At 34.6% G+C, this 27,223-nt stretch overlaps 2 protein-coding genes across 7 annotated transcripts in view; one reads left to right on the top strand and one right to left on the bottom strand.

The window, feature by feature from the left end:
* Nucleotides 1-786: 786 nt before the first annotated feature.
* Nucleotides 787-3,534, bottom strand: LOC128211445 (uncharacterized). The gene is made up of 4 exons (XM_052916244.1): nucleotides 2,913-3,534; nucleotides 2,600-2,770; nucleotides 1,979-2,200; nucleotides 787-1,783 (listed from the first exon to the last, which is right to left on the bottom strand). Exons 1-4 carry the CDS (start codon nucleotides 3,295-3,297, stop codon nucleotides 1,593-1,595), a joined length of 969 nt encoding a protein of 322 aa, XP_052772204.1. The 5' UTR covers nucleotides 3,298-3,534; the 3' UTR covers nucleotides 787-1,592.
* A 1,977-nt stretch (nucleotides 3,535-5,511) lies between these two features.
* LOC128211430 (uncharacterized) overlaps nucleotides 5,512-27,223 on the top strand; it is a 59,342-nt gene continuing 37,630 nt past the window's right edge. For 3 of the 6 annotated variants that reach the window (XM_052916212.1, XM_052916216.1, XM_052916217.1), the window contains exons 1-10: nucleotides 5,512-5,620; nucleotides 9,636-9,818; nucleotides 15,381-15,569; nucleotides 18,598-19,128; nucleotides 20,565-20,717; nucleotides 22,277-22,516; nucleotides 22,616-22,846; nucleotides 23,325-23,564; nucleotides 24,722-24,853; nucleotides 26,264-26,350. In XM_052916212.1, coding sequence (XP_052772172.1) covers nucleotides 9,638-9,818; nucleotides 15,381-15,569; nucleotides 18,598-19,128; nucleotides 20,565-20,717; nucleotides 22,277-22,516; nucleotides 22,616-22,846; nucleotides 23,325-23,564; nucleotides 24,722-24,853; nucleotides 26,264-26,350 — 1,984 coding nt within the window. In that variant the 5' untranslated portion in view covers nucleotides 5,512-5,620; nucleotides 9,636-9,637. The remainder of the gene's footprint in view (nucleotides 5,621-9,635; nucleotides 9,819-15,380; nucleotides 15,570-18,597; nucleotides 19,129-20,564; nucleotides 20,718-22,276; nucleotides 22,517-22,615; nucleotides 22,847-23,324; nucleotides 23,565-24,721; nucleotides 24,854-26,263; nucleotides 26,351-27,223) is intronic. The other 3 variants (XM_052916213.1, XM_052916214.1, XM_052916215.1) reach the window with 3 other exon arrangements.

The raw sequence follows: 27,223 nt of genomic DNA, 5'->3' as shown, positions 1-27,223 counted from the left end.
CGTTAAGGGCCGATGGGGCTTCAGCGGCGGCAAATAATAGAGTCAAAGACCGAATGTTAAAGCGCCATGGTAGATGGACTAGTGAAAGCGCAAAGGACGGTTACATGAAAGACAATTTGGAAAAATCATTTGCCAGTGTCTTTGTCATTAAGTCTGTGATGTAACGGAGATTAAACACAGGTCCGAAGAAATTACATTTTGTAAAATGCATGAATTTATTGTCTTAAATTAGAACAGTATGCTATGTTTTTTATCAAGTAACTAATACATATATAGTCATGTTTTTCCCGTTCTTTGAATTCAGTCGGTTGCCCGAGTGTTAAATACAAATTACAAATTAGTAATTGAATTTGGTTATTATTTCGGAGATAGTAAATGGAAAGGGAAATGTAATTTTCTAAGTTTGAATACAATGAAGTAGAAAATTGATTTCCCTTTGTATCGATAAATATCTCCGTCTGGTGTCGCAAGTTAAATAGCTGCACGAGGTTTTCGTGCAAATCTCAGCTTAGGCTCATTCAGCTTTGGGTAGCCGATGAACACGAACGTAAACATTAAGATTTTGTTGTTGCATTTTATTTTGAAATGGTTGAACATGATAAAACGAAGGTATAGAAAGTAAATTATATGATCTGTTTACATGTTTAGGTATTATAAAATACATGAAGTGTTTATATGAAAGGTATATGATAAATATGTTTGTTACTTAGAGATTAATATATGGCCGCGCGTGGCCAATGAGTGATAATAGCCCCGGCATGTGGATAATGGCCCGAGGGCTTTAGCCCGAGGGCCATTATCGATATGCCGGGGCTATTATCACTCATTGGCCCCGCGCGGCCATATATTGAACTGTTTAATACACATGTTTTGACTCAAGTATTCAGTAGTCTGTCGATATGCCGATACTGGAAAAGCAAATTGAAATAAAATACATGTAGCACACATTTATTTCACAGGAAGTGAAGATAAAAGAACATTTTTCAACCCAAAAACATGTGAAATAAAAACAATATAATAATAACAGTGGATGAATGGAATAAAATATGTATGCAGAATAACTTTGTTCACTCATTCCAGTGCCTACAACTTAAGGAGGCAGTACCAGTTATGCATGCATACTGTATGGTTCCTAATTTCTCAAATTAATGCTGATAGGCCCATTAAAGGTGCAGCCATTAAACAGTGACTGAGTGTCCTTCATATTTTTTGCAGGGTCAGTGTTCCGCCTGGGCTTTGTTTAATGGGAAGGTCTAAAACTTGTTCAGCTTCATCATGTGTTGGTTTTCTTACAGGAATCTCTTCATATGTTTGGATGGAGGATAGCGCTTGCTCAATTTCCTGGGATGCTGTAACTGGTTCTGGTTCTGGATTTGCCACTGGTTCTTTTCTCTTACGCATGTGAAGAATATTGGACATGTTTTGCTGCTTTTCTATATTGTTTGTATGGTAATGATTTAGAGACATCAGATTTTTGTGACCAGTCAGCTGTGCCACCTCAGTGGGGAAACAATCGGCATCCAGCAAATTTGTAATGCATGTTTTTCTTGCAGAGTGATTAACATGCCTAGTCTGAAATCCAGCCTGCTCACTCATGGCTTTGGCCAGTTGTCCCAATTTATTTTTCCCAGGTTTTGGTTGATGAACCAGAGATCATTTGATTCTGTTCCCTTTCCAAAATTTGGATTCAGGGCTACATAAAACCTTGTTTCTGGGGCGGACATCTGAGGTGGTCTCTTTTCCTTGTAAAGCTGATATAACCTTACAGGGCAGTTTGGGTCTCCTGCAAATAATTTTAAAACACATTTAGAGTACTCAATCACATATTTATTTCTTTTTTACAAAATCAACATTTGAATTCTTATTTTAAATGGATTTTAGTTTAAAAAGTTTTGCTAATAACTGCAATAAATGAACATCACCTTTTAACAATAGAAAAAATAACCTTTTTATAACAATGCTATTTTTACTTGGTTACCTGGCTGTTCAAAGAGCTTAGGTACATATTGCCTGTGGTCACCAGCAACTCCGTTTCTTGTTTTTGTCGGCTTCTCCGTGAAGGCCAAGTAACTCACACCATCGGAGGTCTGGCTTAATTCCAAGTCCCCCCACAACATGGTCAAGTTCTCCTGTCTTCCTCGCAATCCAAGGTGCATGGTGTTGTTAAGCCAAATGGTATTTGTGAGGGAAATTGGAGGGGCTGTAATTAATTCGAAATTTATACCATTTGAAACAATTACACAGTTAAAATGTGCTTGATTATTATGTTGTATAATGTTCTCTACTATTTAACAATGTACTGCACTGTAAACTCACTCTAAATGCATATAGATTTCTTTTTTCTACCTTAATATAGTAATGAATGTTTATAAAATATATATTAGGTTAAAGAAATATAAAATAACAGACATAAAATCCATGAATTTCGTCATACAATAATAATTACCCATTATTCATTATTACCACGCAATACATATTATCAAGGTAGGCTTTTTTGAATACCGGGGACCGGCTTATATCGTTCTCTTTATGCTTTAGTTGTCTCCCTTGTCTTTGTTGCTTAGTGATATGTAAACAATCAATTAACTGCCAAACTTACCGGCTCCAAGAAGTTCCTTTTCGTAGAGTTGTTGAATCTCTGAGGAAGTGAAGGGATCGGCTCTCTGTTTTTTGTTGCCAAGTCCCTTTTCTTTCAAGTCCACGCATTTCGCTTTTAGCGTGTCCCGTGTGAGTTTGAACTCTTTTCCGCCCATGACATCGCCTTCGTACTCTGCAAAACGAGTTGATTATGATTAAAATAATCAAAGTCTGTGCATAAAATTATAGGCAACTATAAAATATATAACTATTAAGTAGTTTATATATTAACTTTAGTTGTTTTAGATAATAATAACAAACAGAAATACGCCTACCATTCTCGGACAGGTGTCTCTTTACACTTGACAAGATGCCACGCAGGGTAGATGGCTCGAAGTTGGTTGCAGCGGGGCCATTCGCCTCTGCCGAAAGCTTGGTCTTCTTGACACTGAGCAGGAATCTGGATAGAAGAATATCTAGCTCCTTTGGTGGAATGTCTTTGATCTGGCGGGTCTCGCCGTCATCATTCAGCCAATCGTTCACCTTTTTCATGTCACTCCTAGTTTTTGTTACCGTAGCCTTGTTTTTCTTTGCTTCAATGAATTGCCGGGCTTGTGCCTCAGTGAAATGTTCATTTTTTTCGATGGCAGAATCCAGTTGAAGTAGCCTGTTGGCTAAATTTTCGAGCGTACGTTCACCCATGTCTACTCCGTCAGCCATCTTCAACAACGTGAAATTGCGTCACGTTGCACGTGCGGACAATCGCAGGGTCATTATCGGTCACGTGACTGATAATAGCCCCGGGGCTATTATCAATTTTGATGATAATGGTCCCGCCGCGCCGATAATGACTATTCTGACAACGTTAAAATGTTACTATATATAGTAACATGTGTATTAAATGTACATATCAGTCGGTTGCCCGAGTGCTAAATACAAATTAGTAATTGAATTTGGTTGTTTGTCATTATTTCGGAGATAGTAAATGGAAAGGGAAGCAACGCAGACCAGATATTAAGGTCAGTGTCAGTGATATTACTAAAATGCGGTCTTTTAAGCGGACGATATAAAAAACGTTGAAAAGTGCAGACGACATAAACAAAGAAGGGTTTTGAAAACTGCGGCAAAAATAGACAAAGAAGGAATTTATTCCATTAAAGGTTATATAGAAATTAGATGCATTAAAATGGTATTTTTTTCACATGTAGCCAAACATCATTTCAGCAAAAAAATTGAAAATTCGCTTTCAGAGAGGTTTTTTCTGTAAGTTAATAATTTGACAAATGCATTACTTTTTTAAAAAAATAATTATTATACTTCTGTATCGTCCGCAATATTCCAATAGAAATGAGTTGAAATTTGTTCTATTTCTATGTCGTCCGCACTATGGAAACTAGTGTACTGTTTCGCAGCATTCCTATAGATAATATATTGTGATTTGTTCTATTTCTATGTCGTCCGCACTATGGAAACAGATGTACTGTTTCGTCCGCAGCATTCCTAAAGATAATATATTGAGATTTGTTCTATTTCTATGTCGCCCGTACTATGGAAACAGATGTACTGTTTCGTCCGCAGCATTCCTAAAGATAATATATTGAGATTTGTTCTATTTCTATGTCGCCCGTACTATGGAAACAGATGTACTGTTTCGTCCGCAGCATTCCTAAAGATAATATATTGTGATTTGTTCTATTTCTATGTCGCCCGTACTATGGAAACAGATGTACTGTTTCGTCCGCAGCATTCCTATAGATAATATATTGAGATTTGTTCTATTTCTATGTCGCCCGTACTATGGAAACAGATGTACTGTTTCGTCCGCAGCATTCCTAAAGATAATATATTGAGATTTGTTCTATTTCTATGTCGCCCGCACTATTCAAACATATGTGACGAGATTCGATCTAATTCTATATCGCCGCACTATTGAAACAGACGTATTAGGAATAGACGACCAAAATTAAATTATAATGTGTAATGTAGTTTTTCGCATAGATATTGTTCTAATTCTATATAGTCGGCACTATTGAAACAGATGTAATGAGATTCGATCTAGTTCTATATCGTCCGCACTATTGAAACAGACGTATTAGGAATAGACGACCAAAATTAAAGTTTTTTGGGATATATTCTTCTTCTATATCGTCCCCATTTTCCAATACATAATATATTGAGATTTGTATCTCGTCCGCACTATTCAAACATATGTAATGCGATTTGTTCTAATTCTATATCGTCTTCACTATTGAAACAATTGTGTAGTTGAGTTTTATGCTAATTCTATATCGTCTTCACTATTGAAACAATTGTATAGTTGAGTTTTGTTCTGATTATATATCGTCTTCACTATTGAAACAGTCGTATAGTTGAGTTTTGTTCTACTTCTATGTCGTTCGAACTTTAAAATGATGTCTTCGGCTTGAATGACCAAAATTAAAGTTATAAGAATATTATTTTCTTATTTATTTATTTATTTATTTATTTATTTATTTATTTATTCATGGCAAGAGTGCCTCCACGTAGTGTTTCTAGATGTAGATGGATACTTTTTATCGAGTATGATTAGAAAAGTAATTAAATAGATGCAATATTATTATGTTTACCAGTGCTTATTATTGCCAATATCATCTTATTTTCGCTACAAAAAGCCGAATTTTCGATTAAAAATAAATAAATTTTAATCAAATATAAGCTTCTATAACATATTGTATATTAATTCTAATAAAAAGAATTGTATATTAATTCTAATAAAAAACCCGTAAATGTTTGCAACATTCAGCTAGCGCGAATCAAGGAAAAGTATTAGATTTCCTTCTTTGTCTATATTTGCCGCAGTTTTCACATCTCTGCTTTGTTTATGTCGTCTGCACTATTCAACGTTTTCTATATCGTCCGCTTAAAAGACCGCATTTTAGTGCGACCCCTACGTCAGATAGACTTAGATCGATATAACGTTCAACAATTGGAACAAGTAAGACTGACACTTGCAGGGTGTGTGAATTGTATGGGATGTTGTTCGTCATCCTATAAAATATTACAGGTAATCCATTTTGACACAATCAGGCATCACAGTATTTGCTTTGATATGTTTGTAGATTTAAAATGCTAAATCTAATAATCTACTTTCGTTTTCAGTTGTAATATATTGGGAGTTAAGTGATACGTGACTGCGATAAAAGTGTTTACAATCATTTTTATATTCAAGTTTGTCAACATAAGTAACGTTAAAAGTATTAAGATCCTGTATTAAAATAAATTAGAACTATAAGAAGACAATTAAAATAACGATAATATTGCTAGTTTTGATCTAGATCTATTTTTAGACTAGAATTTCTAACGATGTTTACATTTGTTTATTAATAGGTTTCTTATTTACAAATAGAGCACGTAGTAGTTGCCTTAAAACCTTATGGGTCACACAAATACCTTACAATGACAATTAAAGCAGCACGGGGAGCATGTGTATTTACTTTTTATGCAGGCTTACAGTACTGTATAGCTTCCAAAAACATATCAGAGCCTATTATCCCGTAGTCTATTTTGGCTAATGGTTATGTGAGCGATTCATGTTTTTTCAGTGACATCATACTAAATGGTGTATTACCTGATGTTTAACTATAAACTATAACAAATAAACCGTTAAGTGTTTTGTCGCTCCCTTGGAAGGAAACAGGTGTAATATGTATTAATATGATATAGTTTTTTAGCAATACGTCAGAATCGATCTCATTGAAAGTAAGCGAAGGAATTTTGTCTGTCGATGGCCCCCAAAAATGCGAACATCAATTGTTTACGTAAAGACATCAAAGTTACTTTCAATACACTATCCAACTAGTGTTTGTTTAATTGAAAATGAAAAAAGTTAAATTTTAAAACTGAAACTAAAACTGGAAATGAGTAAAATGAATGCCCATTAACAAAGACAAACCCCCAGAAAAAAACATAGACACAGATAATTTAAAAGCATATGAAAAAAACGACAATGAAATCAGCACTTATCTCAGTTATTTATATTCAAAACAATGTCGAAAAGTCTCATGTAGTGTATCAACTGTTACTTGTTACTGGACCACTAGATCTAAATCAGCGTATGAAAGTCTCTTAAAAGTTCGTTTTTTGGCTTTTTTTAAAAGTGTATAAAGAGGCAGACTGTCTTATCATTTAAGGCAGTTTGTTCCAGAGCTTAGGGATAGCTGTACTAAATCCACTGACATTAAAGTATTGTCTTTCGTTTAAAGGTATCCAAACTGTAACTCTGTTGAATCTGATGACCTGATCTCTTTTGGATGTGTTTAGACAAAGGTTCCGTGAGGTAGGCTGCGGTGCATCATTAATATAACACTGGTACATGAAACATAGCAATTTGAAATTAATTCTTGTCTTGATCGGTTACCAATTTAGTTCATATAGAGTTTGTTTAGAACTTTCGAGTTTGCCACGATTTAAGACTAGTTTTGCACACATATTTTAAATATGTTGCATTTTGTATAGATCATATTCTGCTATGCCAAACAGTATAGAATTACAGTAATCTAAGTGCGAAATGACTAATGAAAGTGCAAGGATTTTTGTAGCACCAACAGTTAGAAATCTACGAATACCCTTAATTCTGAGATAGTTTAGCACTGCGGTTCTGCATTTGGTTTTTACAAGCTCTTTTATTTTCTATGCCAAACAGTATAGAATTACAGTTATCTAAGTGGGAAATGACTAATGAAAGTACAAATATTTGTGTAGCACCAACAGTTAGAAATTTACGAATACCCTTAATTCTGAGATTTTAGCACTGCGGTTCGGCATTTTATGGTTTTTACAAGCACTTTAAGAATTTAAAGTTTCGTCAAATTAAGCACCTAAGTACCTTATAACACTGACTGACTGAACTTTGTCCCCAGCTATGTTTATTTCGTTAGTACAACATTTATTAAACTGTGCTCTACTGCCAAACATAATAAATTTAGTTTTTAAGGTGTTCAATTTATTGTCACTGCAAATTGTTCAAGTTTTTTGAAAGCATTTTGTTCATTGGTAACAGAAGTTGGCCAAAAACGTTTGTTTGCAGTGTGGTCATCTGCGTATCCATAGACCGATTTGAATGGTGTGGTGTTGGCGTTGCTGACACACACACACACGGCAGCTACGAGGTCTTAGGTATGAATCGACCCATCTCAGAGCTTAATCGGTGATTTCGTACTGACTGTGAAGTACATGAAGTAGAATGTCATGGTCCACGGTATCGAAGGCAGCACAGAGATCGATAGCTATAAGCGCTGTGAACTTTTGATTCTCCATGCCATCCAGCAGGCCATTTACAAGTTTAAGTAAAGCAGTTTCGCAGGAGTGAAAACTGGGAAAGGGGAATAACCATAAAACCCTTGTCGGAAATTGCTGAAATTTGATCGGCGACCGTTAGCAAATTCCTATCAAACTGAACATTGCTTAATTGCTTTTTTAAAACGACAATATTACATTTATTGATAACTACAATTCCCCAAGACTATTTAGTAATGTATAAAAATGTTAAATAATAATGTAAGAAGAAAATGATATAAATCCAGGATTATCTATTAAACTTGCCTACTTAGTTTCAAAGGGCAAGTGGGTCATCTAGCTCAATGGATGGAAGAGTTATCCCAGTGTAACATGACCCATCCTGAACTAGACTGGTGTACCAGTAATCAAGATCGCTTGTGGTTAAAACACGTAATACCTTCATGCCGACATCCAGTAGGGTGATAATTCGATTCGGGAAGGTTTCGCCTTCGTGAATGCAACGAGCAATGGAACGTCTTTTGAGGATATATCAGAACATACTGAGTTGAAAGACGTGCATGATTGTAGTACTAAGTGTCAAGTCAATGGCAAGACAGTCGACCAGGAATGTTTTCCGAAGTAACTGAGAGTTTGTGTTAATGGTTGCTAAATAAAGAAGTCACTAGGGAATTATGAACCAGAAGAGAATAATATATATGTTTTGTATGGACGTTGGAGAGAAAAGGTGGACGGTGATAGTGCCGTAAACGCATGGAAACCCAGATAATTCTGTACAGAAATAAGTCACCCCTGAGCTTCCCTATTTTCGGAACAAGTGGGGGGGGGGGGAGTTCCTTGATTTAGTAGAGATGTTGACTGCTCCAAGTAAACCGTATCTCGGTGTGATCTGGGCAGTCGGCTAGAGAAATAAACGTGCAGGATAAGACTCTGGACAACTACTAAGGCGATTGTATCACTGTAAGATAAATTAAAACTAAAGACATGAGCATGTTCGAGTTTGTACTAGTTTTGACATGAAATTTGTATTTTACTGTGCAAACCACGACAAAAATGACTTCACAATTTTGTTCAAATAAAATGCGTTCCATCCGCCCATGGAACAATATCTTATCAATGTTAATCGATCGAAAGCTAAAGTATAATGTTTAGAGATAATGCTTGGTAAACAATGATTATTCAGGTATAATCAGAAATATATAAGAAATAATAATATCATCAATATTAAGAATGAATAATTATGAAATTAAATGTTTGTTTAAAACAACAATTAATAATTGTATAATATAACCTAAAATAATGGAATAAGTGACCAATGAGCATTAACAATAAAACAAAACGAAAGAGGAATTTATTTGAAGATGATGATGATGATGATGATGATGATGATGATGATTATGATCATCACCATCATCATCATCATCATCATCATCATCATCTCCTAATATCATCTCATATCATCATCTGAAATTTTACATGTTTAATACATCATTGATGCATTTCACTAGTCTAACTACATAGTTTGTAGTTACATTGCAGTTTCATTTTAACGAAACCATTCTCATTCATCTGTTCGGATAATACTATTCTTCCTTGGCATAAAATCATTTTTCTAACACTGCAGATAACAAAATGAATGCGATTTTCATTTCATTTCATTTGTCATGCTATTGAACAATTAGGTACTTTTTTATATTACCAAACATTATACTATGAAAAACAAACATAGATAAGCATCGCCTTACAAAGTCATGTTCTGTTTAACCGTGTCACAAATATTTCAGTGATGTCAGAGTCAACACCAGGCAGCCAAAAGAAGGGGGTTGCGAGGGAGGCCGATCACTCTTCACAGGGAAATAGTCAGCAGATGCAATTCGGAATTCTATATCCAAGCACTAGCCTAGCCGGAGACCGACCTTCAAACAAAGCTCCCGGGACCATTGAGGAAAATAAGAACATCAGAACAGGTGACAACCCTCGTATATAAAAATAACAGACTCTTAAGTTCATGTCAAGCGCTTGCGTGTCTGGAAAACCTTGGGAAAAAACAACATTAGCTCAATTTTATTTCTGGGCAAAAAAACAACTTAACAACATCAGTATTTAAGCCTTTTTGATGATAAACATAATGGATTGATAACACTGCCTTACCGTCATACATATAATGATATCTTCTAAAAGTATGCCATAATAATCTCTTAAGATTATTTTTTTTATTTAAGAATATTGATCGTGTAAGATCGAAACAGTTCTGTATAAAAAGATCAAGTACAACATATCCCACGTTATGTTTCGATTCTATTTGCGGCTGAAATTATTAAATGATATTTATTTGATAAGGTTATGTTATAACAATTATCATCGTTGTAATGCAAGCTCTTACATTAAGATGACATCTTGATAACTAAAATAAAGAACAATGCAAACGATATCTTTCAAAAGTGGGCCATGTTAAAGTCTTAAAACTATATCGTTTGTTTAATATGCTGATAGCGTAAGATCTAAACAGCTATGTACAAAAAAAAATAAAGTGCACCATATTTCATGTTATGTTTTGGTTTTATTTGCGGCTGAAATTATTAAATGATCATTATTTGATATGCTTACATTGAACTTTAATAATTACCCTCGTTGTAATGCATGCTCTTACATTAAGATAACATCTTGTAATCTAAGATAAGGAATTATGCAAACGTTACCAGTATCAATGTCAAGAACGATTCTTAATCTTAACTATAAACTGCAAATTCATATACATAATTACAAAAAATAATTGCATCAATGGCTGTTTGTCAGTGATACAACAGCGATAAAAAGTTAATAATATTACTGAAATCCAACAGTTTAAATAACATTTTTCTAATGAACTTGCCTCAACTTCTTAAGACCCTTTTAACATATTAAGCAAACTGCTCAATACTTTTGTGTAGGTAAAGTGGAAAATTTACATGTCTTCAACAGTTGAAAACAATAATTCTAGAATTTAACCATATGAGACCATACAACCATATTGATTATTTCTTTTATGAGGTTTTCATCATTTACCCAATTTGCTTGATAATGCTAATCCAAGGCAATACCTTGAAAACCAGCCAAAAAACATTAAAATGCGTTGGTAGTACCCACATCATATCATACAACAATATTAATTGTTTGCAGTAATAAGATAGCTTATGGAGTGTATTATATTTAAACGTCGAAGCATCCACGAATAATAAAAACAAGATACCAATTGCCACCAAGCCTTTGAACGTCCAAGATAAACTGAAATGAAAGACACAAAGCAACCTTGCCTTTTTACAAGAAATACTCATATTAGCACACGGACTGTTCTCTACATGTGAGATATTCATGAAACAGGTCAAATGTCAATGTCACAGTGACGTTGAACACAAGTAGGTGTTTGATAAATGTAACAAGATGGCTAAGACCTATGGTTCTCAAACTTGGAGATCTGTAGATATCTGTTGGTATTTTTCGACATAGTGTGGAGAACAGGACATAGGTCAGTGTATGTGTGCATCCGTGCATACATCTTACCGTCCATCTAGACAATCATACCCGGGCTAACCATCTTGACCATCCATTTTAGTATTAAAAATAGACATGCCATGAAGGTTCACCATGAATAAAAGGCTCGCAACACCCAGGCGACCCTATGATGAGGTGGAGTGTCAGACAGTTCTTGTATGTCAGGGTGAGGAATCACGTGACTTCAACGGGGTTCTCACATGAGTCACCACGGTTCAAAACCGATGTAAACAAGCAAGAAAGTGACAGTAATTCCTAAATAACCTTTTTTAGAGAAAAAACGAGAAAATATTTTTTTAGCCTATAAAACTATTAAAAGACTAAAAATTTTTTGCTTCTAAGCTTATAAAATCTTTTAGATTTGCTTGTATTTTTACGATGCAATCCTTGACCAAAATTTCAACTCGACGGAATTTTGTAGAACGATGCTACGCTGTGTGCGACGTGATTCTATGTTTCCTACATGCTTCTTAGTCATTTGTGATTGTTAAGAAATCAGATATACGTTAAAAAAGTGAATTTTGCTCATTACATTCATAAAACGAATTGTTCGTTAAGTGTTATTTCAGTTTTTCAATAACTATCAAATTTTCAAGAAGTGCTGTCGTAAAGGTGAATGTTTTATTTGTTGTCGTTAACGTGAACTTCCTCTCATCTAAATAAAGCTGACTTTGTTGAATTGATATGCGTAACAAACTTATCATAACATGCTCAGTTTATTCTATTTCATGGTTTGTTTTGCTCTCTCATTTGTGACGAGAATGTATACAACCTAAAACTCTTATTCATGGTATGAATATACACTAATTTGATTGATTTGAAAATGTTCAATTGATGTTGCCTGAATGCCATCAAAAGGAGGTTTCCAAATGCTCATCATCCCTCTGAAGTTTCTGCAAATGTTTACACTGATGGATGAAATGAATGAATGTGGTAATAGATACACTTAAACGAAAGGCAAAATACACTTCAGCCGAACCCGTCTCATGTACGTTCCAAAGTGAAAGAAACTTAACAGCCAACAAACGACAAATAAAACTAACAATTTAATAACAAAATCGCCATTCCTAACGGTTTATAATAAAACTGCCCACGCTCCAGTTAAGTCCAATGCTCAAAACATCTTTATCCATAAAATATCAGGAAATAATAAGAAGCACTGACAAAGAAATTGACAACCATAAAACTGACCTTCCCTCATAAGATGATAGTTGGGATATTGCATGGCCTTTCGTGAAAAATCCCGAGCCTATCGTCTTTTTCGGAAAAAAGGTTACAAAGTTTCACTTTGCAAATAATACCATATGACAATGTTTCCATTGTGCTGCAGACGACGGTCTTAAACAAGGGAGGCAAGTATGTGATGACAATAGAATAGTAGTTCATTACGGGTATTTTGTATCTGTAGCCATGAGCACGAAGGATATCCAGCGTGGCCAAATATTTGAATCTACTTATCAGGGGTGGGGGGAGGGGTTGAGAGGAATCGATAGCTTAACGCCATAGTAGTAAATATTTCAAACAAGACACTGTGAGTGGAATCACAAGCCTCGAGTTGTGATAATAAAGTTTCATAGTTTATTCAAATGCATAAAGGCCCATGAACATACATCAATGTTTATAATATATATAATTAAATGCACCTCTACCAATTGATCGTAGGTCACAATATATATTAATACACGCGTACTTATCTTTACTAACAAGGTACTTTCGGAACACAAATTTAACATAGGCAGTACACATAAAATATAATATAACCATAGTGGAAGACAGTAGTTACACATATCATTTAAATGAGTTATGTAACATCATTATACAACAGGGACTCTCAATTGAAAAAAAAATGTGGATAAACATTGCTAATTTTCTTTGATTAGTCTTATTGTTATTTCTAAACGTTCACCAAATTTAGTTATATTTGATCTAATTAAATAGTATTTTTATGTATGTAATGTCTTCTTAAGTAACTCTTTTCAAGACAAAAAATAAAAAAAAGTTGTCAAAACGGTTTATCTGTGAGAGTGCAGCATTAACATATTTAATATTATCACATTGTGAAATCTTTTAACAAAAAAATAATCACATTTACAATTCCTTTTTTTAGAAATGGTATTCGACCAAGTTCTCTATACACACAATTGTTCTCAGCTTGGGTTCTACCACCAAGTATTTTTTTACAGAACTTGGAATAAACTCTTTCTAACGTAATGCTATCTTGTAGACCCAAAACTTCACACACATAGTTTAAAACATGAAATGTGTATTTATCAAACAAAGATTAATAATGGCATGTTGCTATACCAGGAAATTTAACAAGGTCTGAATTAAGCTTGTAAAAAGTCTTCATTGTTTGTCCTGACCAAGTGTCAAACGTTGTGCTAAATGACCCACCAGTGCTAAATACTATTCATAGATAAGTAAATATATTCACAATATCTAACTCAAGTACTTGATACAAAAATATTAAATTTCGCCTAATGTTTCAGCCTTTTTTCCAAAATATTGCCTTCTTAAACAGTAATCTTTTAACAACAACAGGTTATTTTGTAACTCACTTTCATTTTGATAAAATAAAGTGCCCTAAATACGTTACCATTTTGAAAAAATAAACTACACCCATTTTCGATGTATTACATATTCAAAGTTGTACGAAGGCCATACCAAACAAAAACGTTATATGATTGTATAATTAAATAATAATTATAATTGATTGTAAACAACAACATGACTTTACTTATGTAATATGCAAAGAAATTGTTATTGCATACACGACATCCATAACTTAAAAGGGTTGAATTTTTAGATTATGAGCGCGACGTTTTGAATCTTTTCACTCAAATGGTTTGTCTTATATCATGAACAAGAAATAAGTAGTTTATAATGATATCACATACAAATAAAATGGATCCAAACAACAACACATGTACTCACTATTTTTTTCTATTCATATAGTTTAATGATTAATTGCACATTAAAACGTAGTTGAATCACTTCTTGAAATATCGGTATTTTAAAAAAAAAATACATTTTACAAACAATTCGTTTAATGAATGAAATGAGTAAAATTAACATTATAACACAAGTATGAGTTCTTATATACTAATTACTAAGAAAAGTATACAAAACAACGCACACAACGTTGCATCGTTCTACATAATCCCGTCGTATCTAAATTTGGCTAAGTATTCCATCGTCAAAATACAAGCTAATCCAAAATATTTCACACTTGTAAAAGCAGAAAATGTCTTTTATAGGCTCAGGAATATATTTTTATCTTTTCTTTCAAAAAAATATTTCTTGCTTGTTAACATCGGTTTTTTGAACCGTGGTGACACATGAGAGATCCTCGTTGAAGTCACGTGGTTCCTCACCCTGTATGTGCGTGTGTGTGTCCGTTTCTCAATTATGACTGAACCCTGTTATGGTTGTATTTATTCCACGCAATACTAACTAGCTGCGCATTGTTCAACTTCAAGATACTCTGTGTTACCATTGCATGGAAGAGCATTATGTCCGTGTCACAAGCTCTTTCAACGGAATCAACAGGTCACTAATTGATGTCAAGTTTGATCAAACGATCAAAGGTCGAGGTCACCAAATCTTTAAAAGATGATTAATAATTAAACTGTTTTGCTTGTCTTAACTTTATAATATCCATTTAACTACTTCATTGTTGTCAGTAGAATGCATACCTGTTTCACTGGAAATTATAACTCACCAACTCCTATAATGACATTAAGGCTTGGTCAATATTTAAATAAACTACTTCTAACTTGTAGGGATGTTGGTCATAACCTTGAACTACCTCACTTGTTTCTTGTAAGGGATGTTGGCCATAACCATAACCATTACCCAACATACATTTAAAGTGAGATGACGTATTGGCTGCAAATTGGGTTGCATACTTATAATACAATTATATCTTGTTACTCAAACTTTTTGGTATTTAAATCTGTTTATGGTCCATTAAAATGTCTGCTCATTTATACTTATAGAAACAAAAGCAGAAGAAACACAAGACAATGGTGTCAATCAGTCTGATGAAAGTGCGAGCAAACAACAGAACAATTCTCGCAGCAAACCAGATGATGCTTCTACGAGGCGAAAACAGAGAGACAATCCTTCGTCTTTAGGAGATCCACATGATGGCTCAATAGTAAAACCAGTTACTGAAAAAGATCAAGGTATAAACTTTCCACGAAACTTGCACTCAGACTTGTTGATATTTTAGTCTGTTTTAGGTCCATTAAAGTAAACAAAATATATACCTGCTCATTTATACTTATATAATCAGAATCAGAAAACCCCCAAGGCAGTGGTGATAATCAGTCGGATGAAAGGGCTTGCAAACAACAGAACACTTCTCGCAGCAAACCTGATCAGCTATAAGGATCGGTCTTTGTTCACCGTTGGTCCGTCTGTTCTTCCGTCAACAATGTTTAAAAGACATGTTCTCTTCTAAAAAAATTAACAAGTCCTAAAGTAAAGCTTAATCTTTGACAATATCAAATATAGTCTGCATCCACTTTAGTTCAAAAACAAAATGTCAGCTAGTATGACGTGGTATATTTTCTTTAAGTCGCATTCACTTACTAGTGCTTATGGAAAGCGTGTAAAATAAGGCTAGGTTTAAAGAAAAATCAGTACCTTTTATATTGGAATGCTATATACATGTATTTGTGTATGATGAAACCATAATTTAAAGCAATTTGGATATTATGTTGCCAACTAATGAAAAACTATTCGTAACAAATTCAAAACAAAATAAGATTAATAGAAACATTCTGCTTGCTCGCATTTGACTGTCATTTCTACATTAAACATTCACAATACATGATGTTTTTGTATCAAACAATTGACAGTATATTACACATGAGGCCATGTGGGCATGTATCAAAGTCACTGAAATATCTGGTTATGTATCTCTCCATAAAGGAGGCAAGTTTTCTGTCCGTCCATCCGTCCATATGTCCTTGACAAAACATGTACGCTCCATATCCCTTGAACCTCTTGAAGAATTTTGAACACAAATGTTCACCAAAGTCAAGGTCTGACTAAGAGGTCAAAGGTCATATGACCATGATATGACTATATTTCGTGCCTGCTCCATATCCTGTGAATCCATTGAATGACAAAAATTTCATCATTTTGAGACAGTGTGCAGGGCAAATGTTAAATCCAGCTCGATATAATGTCAACATCACTCTTAAAGGTCAAAGGTCAAATATTAACTAAAGTTTGTGTCCATTCCATGTCTCTGGAACTGTTTTGAATTAACTCGCCAATACCTATTTTGTTCTATTATCAAATGTCTCGGAACTGAAAAGGCAACCCTTCTAGTTGTCTTTGTTGTGTAGATATTTTATCTTATAAGAGCCAAAAGCCCCTAGATGAGCTATGGGGATGGATCTGTGTCAATTGTCAGTCTGTCATCAATGTTTTTGTTTTATTTTAAATGACATACCATCCTAAACCACGTGGCCTTTTTCAACTCAACTTCACCTGATAATCCTTGTTTGTCCTTCTCCAGAGTTCTCCTTGGCTACCCGAAGGAAATTCGTTTGCCCAATTTAGGCCGATTTCCAAATTATATCAACGAAATGTTGGGTTTCCCTCTTTCAAATTCTTTAAGGCCATGTTGGTATGTAAGAAACATGGATGCCAGGTGGTGGGCGTTTAACAAAATATGTACATCATAACCATCCTCTTACTTCCTTATAACCTCCTTTTGTCTGAGCAACCAAAGTCTCTTTAGCCCCATATTACTTTCTTGAAAATATCTATAGATATGCAGATGAGCGAAGTAGGGCCATATTGGCGGAACAACATTTATGTTGTTGTAGAAGTCTCCCTGTTATAAACTGCGGATAGTTAAGAAACTTCAAGTAGTAGATCTGTTTTATACCATTCAGAAACACCACACAACCTAATTGGAAAACCACCAAAACTTCTTCCACGGAGTAGTCAACTGCAGGAAGATAAAACTGTCGATAACCCTCAAAAAACAAACACCAAGAGAACATTGCACACTGGTGTGTGTTTTCTGAAACGAATTTCTGTTGAATTCTAGTCGCTAGAAATAGATGTTCCCCCCTCCCCCAACCTTGCTGCTTTAGAGATGACGTGATAATTTTCTCAAGTGTATGCCCGTCGTTGTATCATTCCAAGAAAGCCGGCTTACTTACAATATCAAAGTTGAAGCACAACTGTTCAAGCCATATATGTTGTGTTGACTTTCTTGTGTGTCTTACACCCCTTCTAAAATTTTCAACAAACTCAGGTAAAATATCCCCAATGTACAGATGATGTGCATAACTCATATTCCATGCATGCTGGCTTAGGATCAATGTCACAGTAAAGGTCAACGGCTTAAGCATTTGATTGTGTGGTTCCAAAACCCCTTGAAAGATTTAAATGACATATTCCACCTGTTACACTGCCATATCCCTTCTGTCACTGTCTCAAGCCTTCACTTATTTTCTTAACATGTCCAATATTCATCTTATCAACGTAACACCCGCAATATATTCCATATCCCCTAATGTCAAACCTAGTGGAAGAGAACGAGCAATTCATTATATGACATCTGTTTTATGTTTCCAAAGAAAAACATACGTGCATGTCTATAGCTCCAATGAAAGTGGTTTAGCAATATATGACATCAAAAACAATCAAAAAACATACCGCACAGTAATCCATTTAAACATGTCTTTATGCAAAGTGAATAATAAATAGAACATCACCTGAAGAGTCTTAAAGCTTTCTTGACACTCCTTTTAGCAACAATGACTTCCTTAGCAACAGCATTTTCCAAACAACCACCTTCACCCATAGCAATTAATGGCTTTTTAGCATAAATTGACTTCCATAGCAACTTTAGCCGTCCATTGCCATCACATCGATTGTCCCTGAGAATAATCTGATTAACCATCACATTTCTCGACAACCATTTACTTCCCTTGCACGCATCAACATCATTAATAGCCATTAAATTGTTGGTCATTTTATTCAGGTGAGCGATATCAGGCACTGTTGTTATTGTATTTAAAAAAGCGTGATTTGGCTTGAAGTTATGAAATACACATGTCATGCAGTCAAAGTGACATCATAATGATCACTCATGACTGAGAAATTTATAAATATGTTTTGTTTTGAAAGAACTTATATAATTTGATTTCACGAATAAATAACTAAATTATTTGTCTATTACAGATAGTGATGGACACAAAACTATGGAGAGATCCATGCTCTATGAAACACATACACAATCCAAATTTACGAATCTCAGTTCATACAATGATAAAAGTATTCAGCCAAAACTTAAATATACAGGAAAGGGACCACCAAAGGTATTGCACGGAAATAACAATCAGCAATCAGCTGCAAGCGTTAGACAATCTGGAAGATCAAAACATGCCATCTTACAAGGAGATGCTTCTAGCTATGGATCTGCATTTGATACATCAGCTGGCAGTGACAAGTTGAAAAGCAATGGTGAATACGAGATTTCAAAACAAGGAAGAGTCTGGTGCATTCGAGATTTGAAAACAAACAAACTGACAACGTTAAAGACTATCAAGGCTGATGAAGTTTTCTTTGAAAGCAAAGAATTAGTTTGTGTTGATGGCGTGTTTCACCAACTGATTGTGCATAATGGGAAAAAACCTAAGCTCGAAATAGCAGAGAGGTCTTCATCATCATCTGAAGACGAGAGGAAACCAAACGCATGTGATTTCAGTTATGGTAAGAATATAAATGGTTCGAATCTATTTAAATAAACAGAATGTTTACTACAGTGTCACTTTGGTTATAAGTGTATACAATAAAAAATGTATTGGTTAAAACTGTCTCCGTTTGACCTTAACCGGTGCAGATAAGAATGATTTACCAAATTGGAATAGCTGAAAAAACAAACAAACATACCAATTTACAGTTTCAGAAATAAAATACAGCACTGGCCTTTTTTCATGCTGAAGAATTAGGTAGCTTGTATTGATTGGTTTAGTTTATCATAACCCCTGTTCAGAAAGTGAAGTAGATGCTATATAGGAATCACTTTTGTCGTTCGTCATTCCTTCCGTCCAGCTTTTATGTTCGGTCCATAACTGATGCGATTTTGACGAAATGACAATAATACGACGGTAACGTGTCGCTCCGAGGTCCAATTGCCTAACTTCAAGATAAAGGTCATTAAGCCCCTCAAAACTTTCAATTTTGCTGTGGAAACCTATATAAAGAATTTCGTGCGTGTCAGATCTATAACTGACATTCATTGGGGAATTAGGTAAAAAGACCACCCTTTCAAGTTAGACATCTCTATAATGTATTTATTGCAAACTATTGGTCTTTATTTTTCGACTGAAATTTTCTGGGAAGGCTTTGAATGTATGCACATCTAAATCTATATGAAAGCAACTACATGTATTGTAGTTGTTCTTTGAAAATGGGCCCCATCCACCCAACAACTTCAAGTGATGCACAATTTGACCTTTTATTATTTGACAATGAAATCCCGATTATTGTTTGATTTTAAGAACACATAAGTGAAGTCAGCTATTTCGAACTGCCGACTGGATTTGTAACACTAATATCTCTATTTTGAATACATTCACAGCACCTACTAAATGCTTTGCATTGACTTGTAATTTAAATTGAGAAATTGCTTAAATATAACAACATTCAGGCTTTCCTGAAATGTTCCCAAAATGAGGCCCACCACAATTGCCTCAAAATTGGGGATTACTTAAATGTTTAAAAGTCAGTAATTGACACTTGCATGATTTTCAAAAGTTACCATACTGTTAACAAATTAATAAAAGTATTCATTTTCAATAACATTTAGAAATACATTCAATAATGTTTGATTTCTTATATTGCTATTCTATTACCGTTCCTTTATACTTTAATTTCAATTCCAATACTCAAGAATGTTTAATTTCCGGTACGGGTAGCTCGTATTATTTCTTGCTATTTGATAACCATTCAAATATACTTTTAGAATGTTAAATTATTGCTATTGCTATGCTATTTCCCTTCCAATATTCTTTAAGAATGTTTTAAATTGTGTGTTTATTTTCTACCAGCAATTGCAGGGTAACGTGCAAAAAAGGACAATATCATCATAAATATATTCAGTAATTATACTTTTAAAATAATGTCGTTAGTGTTCTATTTTACAGGGTCAGATGATTATTCTGAATCAAGAACGAGTCCAAATAGTTTGCCAGAGTCTGAAGAACCCAGCAGTCGTTTTCAAAAGCAGTCAAACATAACTCGAACAGAAAATGCAATGGAATATATGAAGCCAGGGGCAGGAACTGATTTATTCAAAGGTAACACATAACTCTTATAACATAGAGAATATTTAATTATGTCAGTGTTAGATTGTATTTTATTTCTAGAGGGTCATAGAAAAACATATTTTCACGAGTGGCGAAGCCACGAGTAAAAATGTAATTTTTCTATTACCACGAGTGAAATAAAATACGATCTTTCTGTTTCTTTTATGCTTATTTTCGGAGTTTTATTTTTATTTTTATTTATTTTCTGAATTCCCCCCCTTTTTTTAGCAGATGACGTACCTATCAATTTTCTATTTCCGGTTTGTTTAGATAAAGTTGTTTGATATTCTTTTTTATAGTTAATTATGCGCTCGTTTCTTAGTGCAAAGATTTTATGAAAAGTTATAAATGTAGTTTTATTAATGCATCTATGTTCCAAAAAATAACGAAATCACTTTTATTTTAAGCGGGGCATGAATTCATAACCAAATCACTACACCGCCATTTATTGAATGAACAATTTGAAAGGTCGAATGTGTAAGCAAAACATTTGCGACTAATCATTGGATATAAAACATGTTTCTTAGTTTAAGAGTGTGTTTCATGATACAGGATATTCAGTCATCTTACTGTCAGAGACCAGTCTATTTTGGTCGAAGACAGGTCGATTTCCAGGTAATGATAAGGACCACGTTAGTTTGTTGACCAATTTTGAAGCGGGGGTGGGGTAAATAATATATCAGTTAAACTGTAAATTATGTGTGAATTTTAGGGGAAGTTCGTATTACGTATAACAATGACAAACAGTTAAACATACATTTGAACGTTGATATAACATTCTATTTATGTTCGATCATTTGTTTTCGTCTGTAATTTGTTTGTTACGAAAGCAACGTTCAGCTTAAGATCAAGAAAACGTTTAATAAACGGAATAACCATTTTTCTAATAGGCTGTAAGTTGTTAATTTCCAAATATATCTTTATCTAATCTTATGTAACATTTCTTTAAATTTTAAATAATTCATTTGCCAGCATTTTCTGGTTTAAAGTGAAGTGTTCTGTTTTGATCAAGAGGAAGTTCCTCCAATGGATTTTAAAAGTAGTTCTGAAAGTTGATATTTTCACTACTTATTATGCAGTAAAATATCAAATTGATATTTTCACTGTTGTTATTTTACTGATAAAAATCCATATTTCATCGAAAAGCATGAAAGAAAATTGTTTATACCATTACCTAATTCTCTAAAATTGATACTCTGAATAAATTCAGTAGCTAGTCTAAGTGGTACCAAGCACCTAAGCTTTTTCCTGTATTTTGTTTTAGTTTTTTAGCCCGCAGTTGGGTTAAAGTCATTACAGCAATTTCAATAGAAATAATATCAGCCTTTGAAGCTCAAAAAATTACATAATTACCAATGTGATTACAATGAAGATCCCCAGGAAATGCACTAAGATGTAAATATCGACACAGGCATTAAAAAGAGAAATGACTTAATAACTGCCATTTGGGGCGCATACATGTTTTACAATCATCTCTTGATACTCACACTTGTTGCTATTGTAGTATGTTTGAGGTTCATTAAGATATATCTGCTCATTTATAACTATAGAAACAGAAGGAGAAGAAACACAAAGCAGTGATGTCAATCAGTCTGATGAAAGGGTGAGCAAACAACAGAATAATACTCGCAGCAAATATGATGATGTTTCAGCAAGGCCCAAACGGAGTCTATATGAAGGAAATGACAGAGGGCAAGCTTCTCCAAGTTACAATCCTGGGTCCACAGGAGGTTCACATGATGGCTCAACAGAACAACCACGAAAGCCACGAGTTACTGGAACTGGTCAAGGTATGACCTTTCCAAGATACTTGCACTATGACTTGTTGGTATTAAAGTCTGTCTGAGGTCCATTATTTTGTTTATATATTTGCTTATTTATACTTATAGAAACAGAAGCAGAAGAAACACAAGGCAGTGCTGTCAATCGGTCTAATGAGAAGGCAGGCAAACAACAGAACAGTTCTCGCAGCAACCCTGATGATGCTTCGGCGAGGCAAAAAGGGAGTTCAGATGATGGAGGACAACCTTCTCCAAGATACAATCCTGGGTCCACAGGAGATTCACATGATCGCTCAACAGAAAAACCAGGGAAGCCACCAGTTAATGGAACAGGTCAAGGTATGAAGAAAACTTGCAGATTGCATTGCATTACCAGTGTAACATTTGACCTATAAAAGGATTTTAACCTAGGCAATAGTGTTTTGTCAAGCACAAGTGCGTCGAGGGAGACATAATTGTCAGAATGGTGCTTCTGTGTATGTGCGTGTGGCAGTGGTGCTCTAGTGTATCCGTCCTGACTGAACCTTTTCTGGCATTTATCGTAAAGATGCATAATAGGAATTTCAAAACACTTGCCATGAAAGTTCACCCTGATCAGGTGGATATCAGGCACAAACAGTAAGTCAAAACCTCAAAGGCTAAGGTCAAGCTTGGCCACAACCTTAAATAACCCTACAGACATTAAAAAGTGAAATGACTAAATGGCTGCCTTAAGGCGTGCATACATGTTTTACAATAATCTCTTGTAACCCAAACTTGTTGGAATTGGAGTCTTTTTGAAGTCCATTTGTATATGTCTGCTCATTTACACTTATAGAAACAGAAGCAGAAGAAACACAAGGCAGTGGTGTCAATCAGTCTGATGAAAGGGCGAGCGAAAAACAGAATAATTCTCACAGCAATCCTGATTATGCTTCAAAGAGGAAAAAACAGGGTCCAGGTGATGGAGGTGACGGAGGACAACCTTCTCCAAGATACTATTCTTGGCTTACAGGAGGTTCACATGATGGCTCAACGGAACATCCAGGCAAGCCACCAATTACTGGCACAGCTCAAGGTATGAACTTTCCAAGATTTCTGCAGATTGCATTGTATTAACCAGTATAACTTCTATCATTTGACAAATAAAACTTAAAGGATCTTAACTTAGTACATACTAATTTTTAGCTCAACTGCAATGGCGAAGCTCCATATCTCTACTTATAGGCCTTGCGGGCCTTTTTTTGGAAAAATGACAGAATTTAAATAACCCAAAAATGCAATAATAACTAATACCTACTCAAATACTTTGAACAACTCAAAATTTTGTTTTATTTTAACCACGACAAGTTTGGTGTTTATTTCAACTACGTGCAGTGGGTATTGCTTTATGTTATTGTAATCATTGGAAATAAAATTAAGTGTGTGTAATGTGTATAATAAATAATAAAAGTCCCAAAACTCACATAGAACCATCGGGCCTACAAGTGTTTTAGGCCTAGCTACGCTCCTGACCTGAGACTTTCTGATCAAGTCAGGCTATTAGGATAGTTCTTTGTCCAGTGTTGGTCTGTCTGTTTTTCCGTCAAAAGTGCTTAAAAGACATGTTCTCTTCTCAATTTATTAACAAATCTCTAAGTAAAGCTATATCTTTGATAACATCAAAGATAGTCCGCATCCTATTTAGATAAAATTTAACAATATTTCAGTTAGTATGAAATGGTATGTTGTCATCAACTACTAGTGCATGTGGAAAGTTAGTTTGAAATAACTAACCAGAAATGCTCACCATTCGAAACAATGTGCAGAGCACATGTTACAACCAGCTCAGTTCAAGGTCAAGATAACGCTTAAAGGTCAAAGATCATATGACTATATGTTGTGCCTGCTCCATGGTTCTAGAACTGCTGAAAGGATTTTGATATAACTCGCCTATACATAATTTTTTTTCTTTTTCTCATTGTCAAGGAACTGAGTACCCGGAGAAAACCCACTTATCCGGCTTGGAGTTTGGTTAGTGGTCACCAAGCCCGACAAGTGGGTTTTCTCTGGGTACTCCGGTTTCCCCCACAGCACAAGACCAAACTCTCGCGAAACATCGAAATACATCACATTCCTTAGCAACCATGTTTACATCAGCGTTTATGTTGTTTTAAAAGTTTCCCTGTTTTAGTTCTTCTAAACTGAGGATAATGAAGAAACTACTACTGCAAAATTATTATTTTTATCATCCAGAAACTGAGTGTAAAACACAAGGCAACCTATTTTTAAAGCCACCAACACCTCCTCCACGGAAAAGTAAAATGCAGGGAGGTAAAACTGTTGATAACCCTCAAACAACAAACATGCAGAGAACATTGCATACTGGTATGTGTTTTTTGAAAGGAATTTCGGTTTAATTGTTTTTCGCTGGAAAAATGTCCCCGCACCCCAACTTGATGCTATAGAGGGGAAGTTATATTCTTTGATCTTGTAGGCCCTTCTATCTGTCATTCCAACAATGCATGCTCAATGTTAAAGTTGAAGGTCAAATGTTCTAGCCATAGATTTTGTGTTTACTCTCCTGTCCACTCTGATTGTCCAACACGCTTTGTAAAATTTTCATATACCTCAGGTGAAGTATTCCCTTCATTAAGAAGAAGTGCATAACTCACATTTCATGCATGCTAACTCATGGACGAGGTCAAAGTTTTGGGTCAAATATTTAGCCATAGATTTTGTGTCCCCGAAACACCTTAAAGGAATTTTACGAAATATTCTACCTGTTACACTGTCATAATCCTTCTGTTTCTCTTACAAACCTTCAATGATTTTCTTAACATTTGTGTTCTATATTTACATTATCAACATAACACCCTTATTTCACCCTTATTTCGTTCCGTATCTCTAAAGGTCAAACCTTGTGGAACAGAATGAGACATGCATTGGAAGACATCGGTTTAAGTTTCCAAAAACAAATGTTGTGCATTTCTATAGTACCATTCTATACTATGCATATGACGCACTTGTTTACCCTAGATTATCATCTAAAAATTGCCTGCGTCCTTTCTTTGCTACAAGGATTTTATCAGTTCTTCACTCTCCTATTGCCCTTCCTGGAATGAACAATTCCATTTGAATAGCATTCAATTCTGATGAACGCAACATCATTGGAAAAGCTCTTTAAAAAAAGTACAAGAATGATACCTGAGATTGGTGAATTGATCTTCTATCGCAGTAAAATGTATGTGATGTCTATGAGACAAGTGGCGTCAGTGGCCACTGTTAAAACATAAAAATGTATTCTATTTTCAATTGTCTTTACAGAAAGTATGCAAATAAAAAGAATAGATCTAGAGTCCACCTAATTTCTCATTGTATACATTTATAAAACCAGTGGATTTGAAATTGCTCGATTTTGTTTGTTTATAATGTATTGGTTTTTTTTTCTTTCTGAAAATGGGGAATTTTAGAAGCTCATTTGGGTGACATAAGGGTCTGTCGCGCGTACTCACAACGACAATAGTAGGGTTAAAATTCCCCGGCTATAACTTAGGGAATAATACTAATGGTTTACTTCTAAAAGATGTATTTTGGTAATCGAATATTCGATCGAAAGAATAACCGAATATTCTAAAATCAATTTTGCCATTTGTTTGCATCCCTAATTTTAACATTAAATATTTTAAAATTCTGGTTCATCTATGTTAGTCGTAATTACCATTAACTGACCAAATGATTTCATACATTGATAAACTGCAATCATTAATTGCATTCATTTTTTACATCCAAACGCAGAGAATGACAAAGCAGACACACAACCTCAAAATTCAGCTGGAGCCACTCTCCCGAATGAAACAGGCAGAGGGAAAGCTAAAGTAAAAGGCAAGAATAATGGAAATCCTGAAGGATCAACTATACAACACATTTATGTTTAAGATGATTCTATTGGCTTGATTATGACCAAGGCTGAAAGCTTGTAGAAACAGGCTTGAGTCCGTTTCCTGAGTAGAAACCAGTACCGGTGTCCATTTTGAGAGATCATAAGATTGTTCCCCTGATGGGGAGGGGTGTTCGAGGTGGACACCGATACCACTATTCCACTCTCACCTTCTTAACAAACAATCCATCGTTTTATAACATTACTTTGGAAGCCACAGGAATAAACCCAAGCAGCAAGAATTTTATATTTGCTCTGAGTGTAGCACTGCACAAATTCATTTTCATATCAACATTGATGTGAAAAACTCAAGATTGTGGGACAATCCATGTTTTATGAGCACAATCTAGTTTCTTGTATTTTCAAATGTTTTCCAATGTATGGCACAATGATTTGATACTCCTAGATTTAAGTTTTAAAGTAGTGTATAAATTACAAGTTGAATTTTGCAGTGCTGTTTAAAAGAGGTACAATTAACTATGGATTTTATTATGGAAGGAAAGAAGAAGTAATTTTAGTAAATCTACATTTTTATAATAAACTTGTCTGATAATAGCAGCAATAGACCCCATGAAGAGAATGACTAGCAACATTGATAACAATATAGGAGGGGCCATGACTTACAAGTTTATAAAAACAAAATAAAAATAAAAACTAAGAAAAAAGTATGCTTTCCTCATTTGAATGCATGTTATTTCAACATATCATTCAAAGAACCCTATATAAGGTTTCTATCTGACTTATACAACAAGGCCTAAAAAGGTTTGGTTAGGGTTACATCCTTTTCCAAGATAGGAAGGGTAGGTAGGCCTATTTTA

This window comes from Mya arenaria, chromosome 12 (genome assembly GCF_026914265.1).
Source record: "Mya arenaria isolate MELC-2E11 chromosome 12, ASM2691426v1".
In the NCBI taxonomy this organism is placed as follows: Eukaryota; Metazoa; Mollusca; class Bivalvia; order Myida; family Myidae; genus Mya; species Mya arenaria.
The sequence above is the reverse complement of the archived record's forward strand: the minus strand, read 5'-3'. Positions and strand labels throughout refer to the sequence as shown.

Coding starts and splice junctions, on each gene's coding strand:
- LOC128211445 (XM_052916244.1), bottom strand. CDS start 3,297: ATGGCTGACGGAGTAGACATGGGTGAACGTACGCTCGAAAATTTAGCC. Junction 2,771..2,912: donor GAGACACCTGTCCGAGAATG/GTAGGCGTATTT, acceptor CTCGTTTTGCAG/AGTACGAAGGCGATGTCATG. Junction 1,784..1,978: donor TAAGCTCTTTGAACAGCCAG/GTAACCAAGTAA, acceptor AATTATTTGCAG/GAGACCCAAACTGCCCTGTA.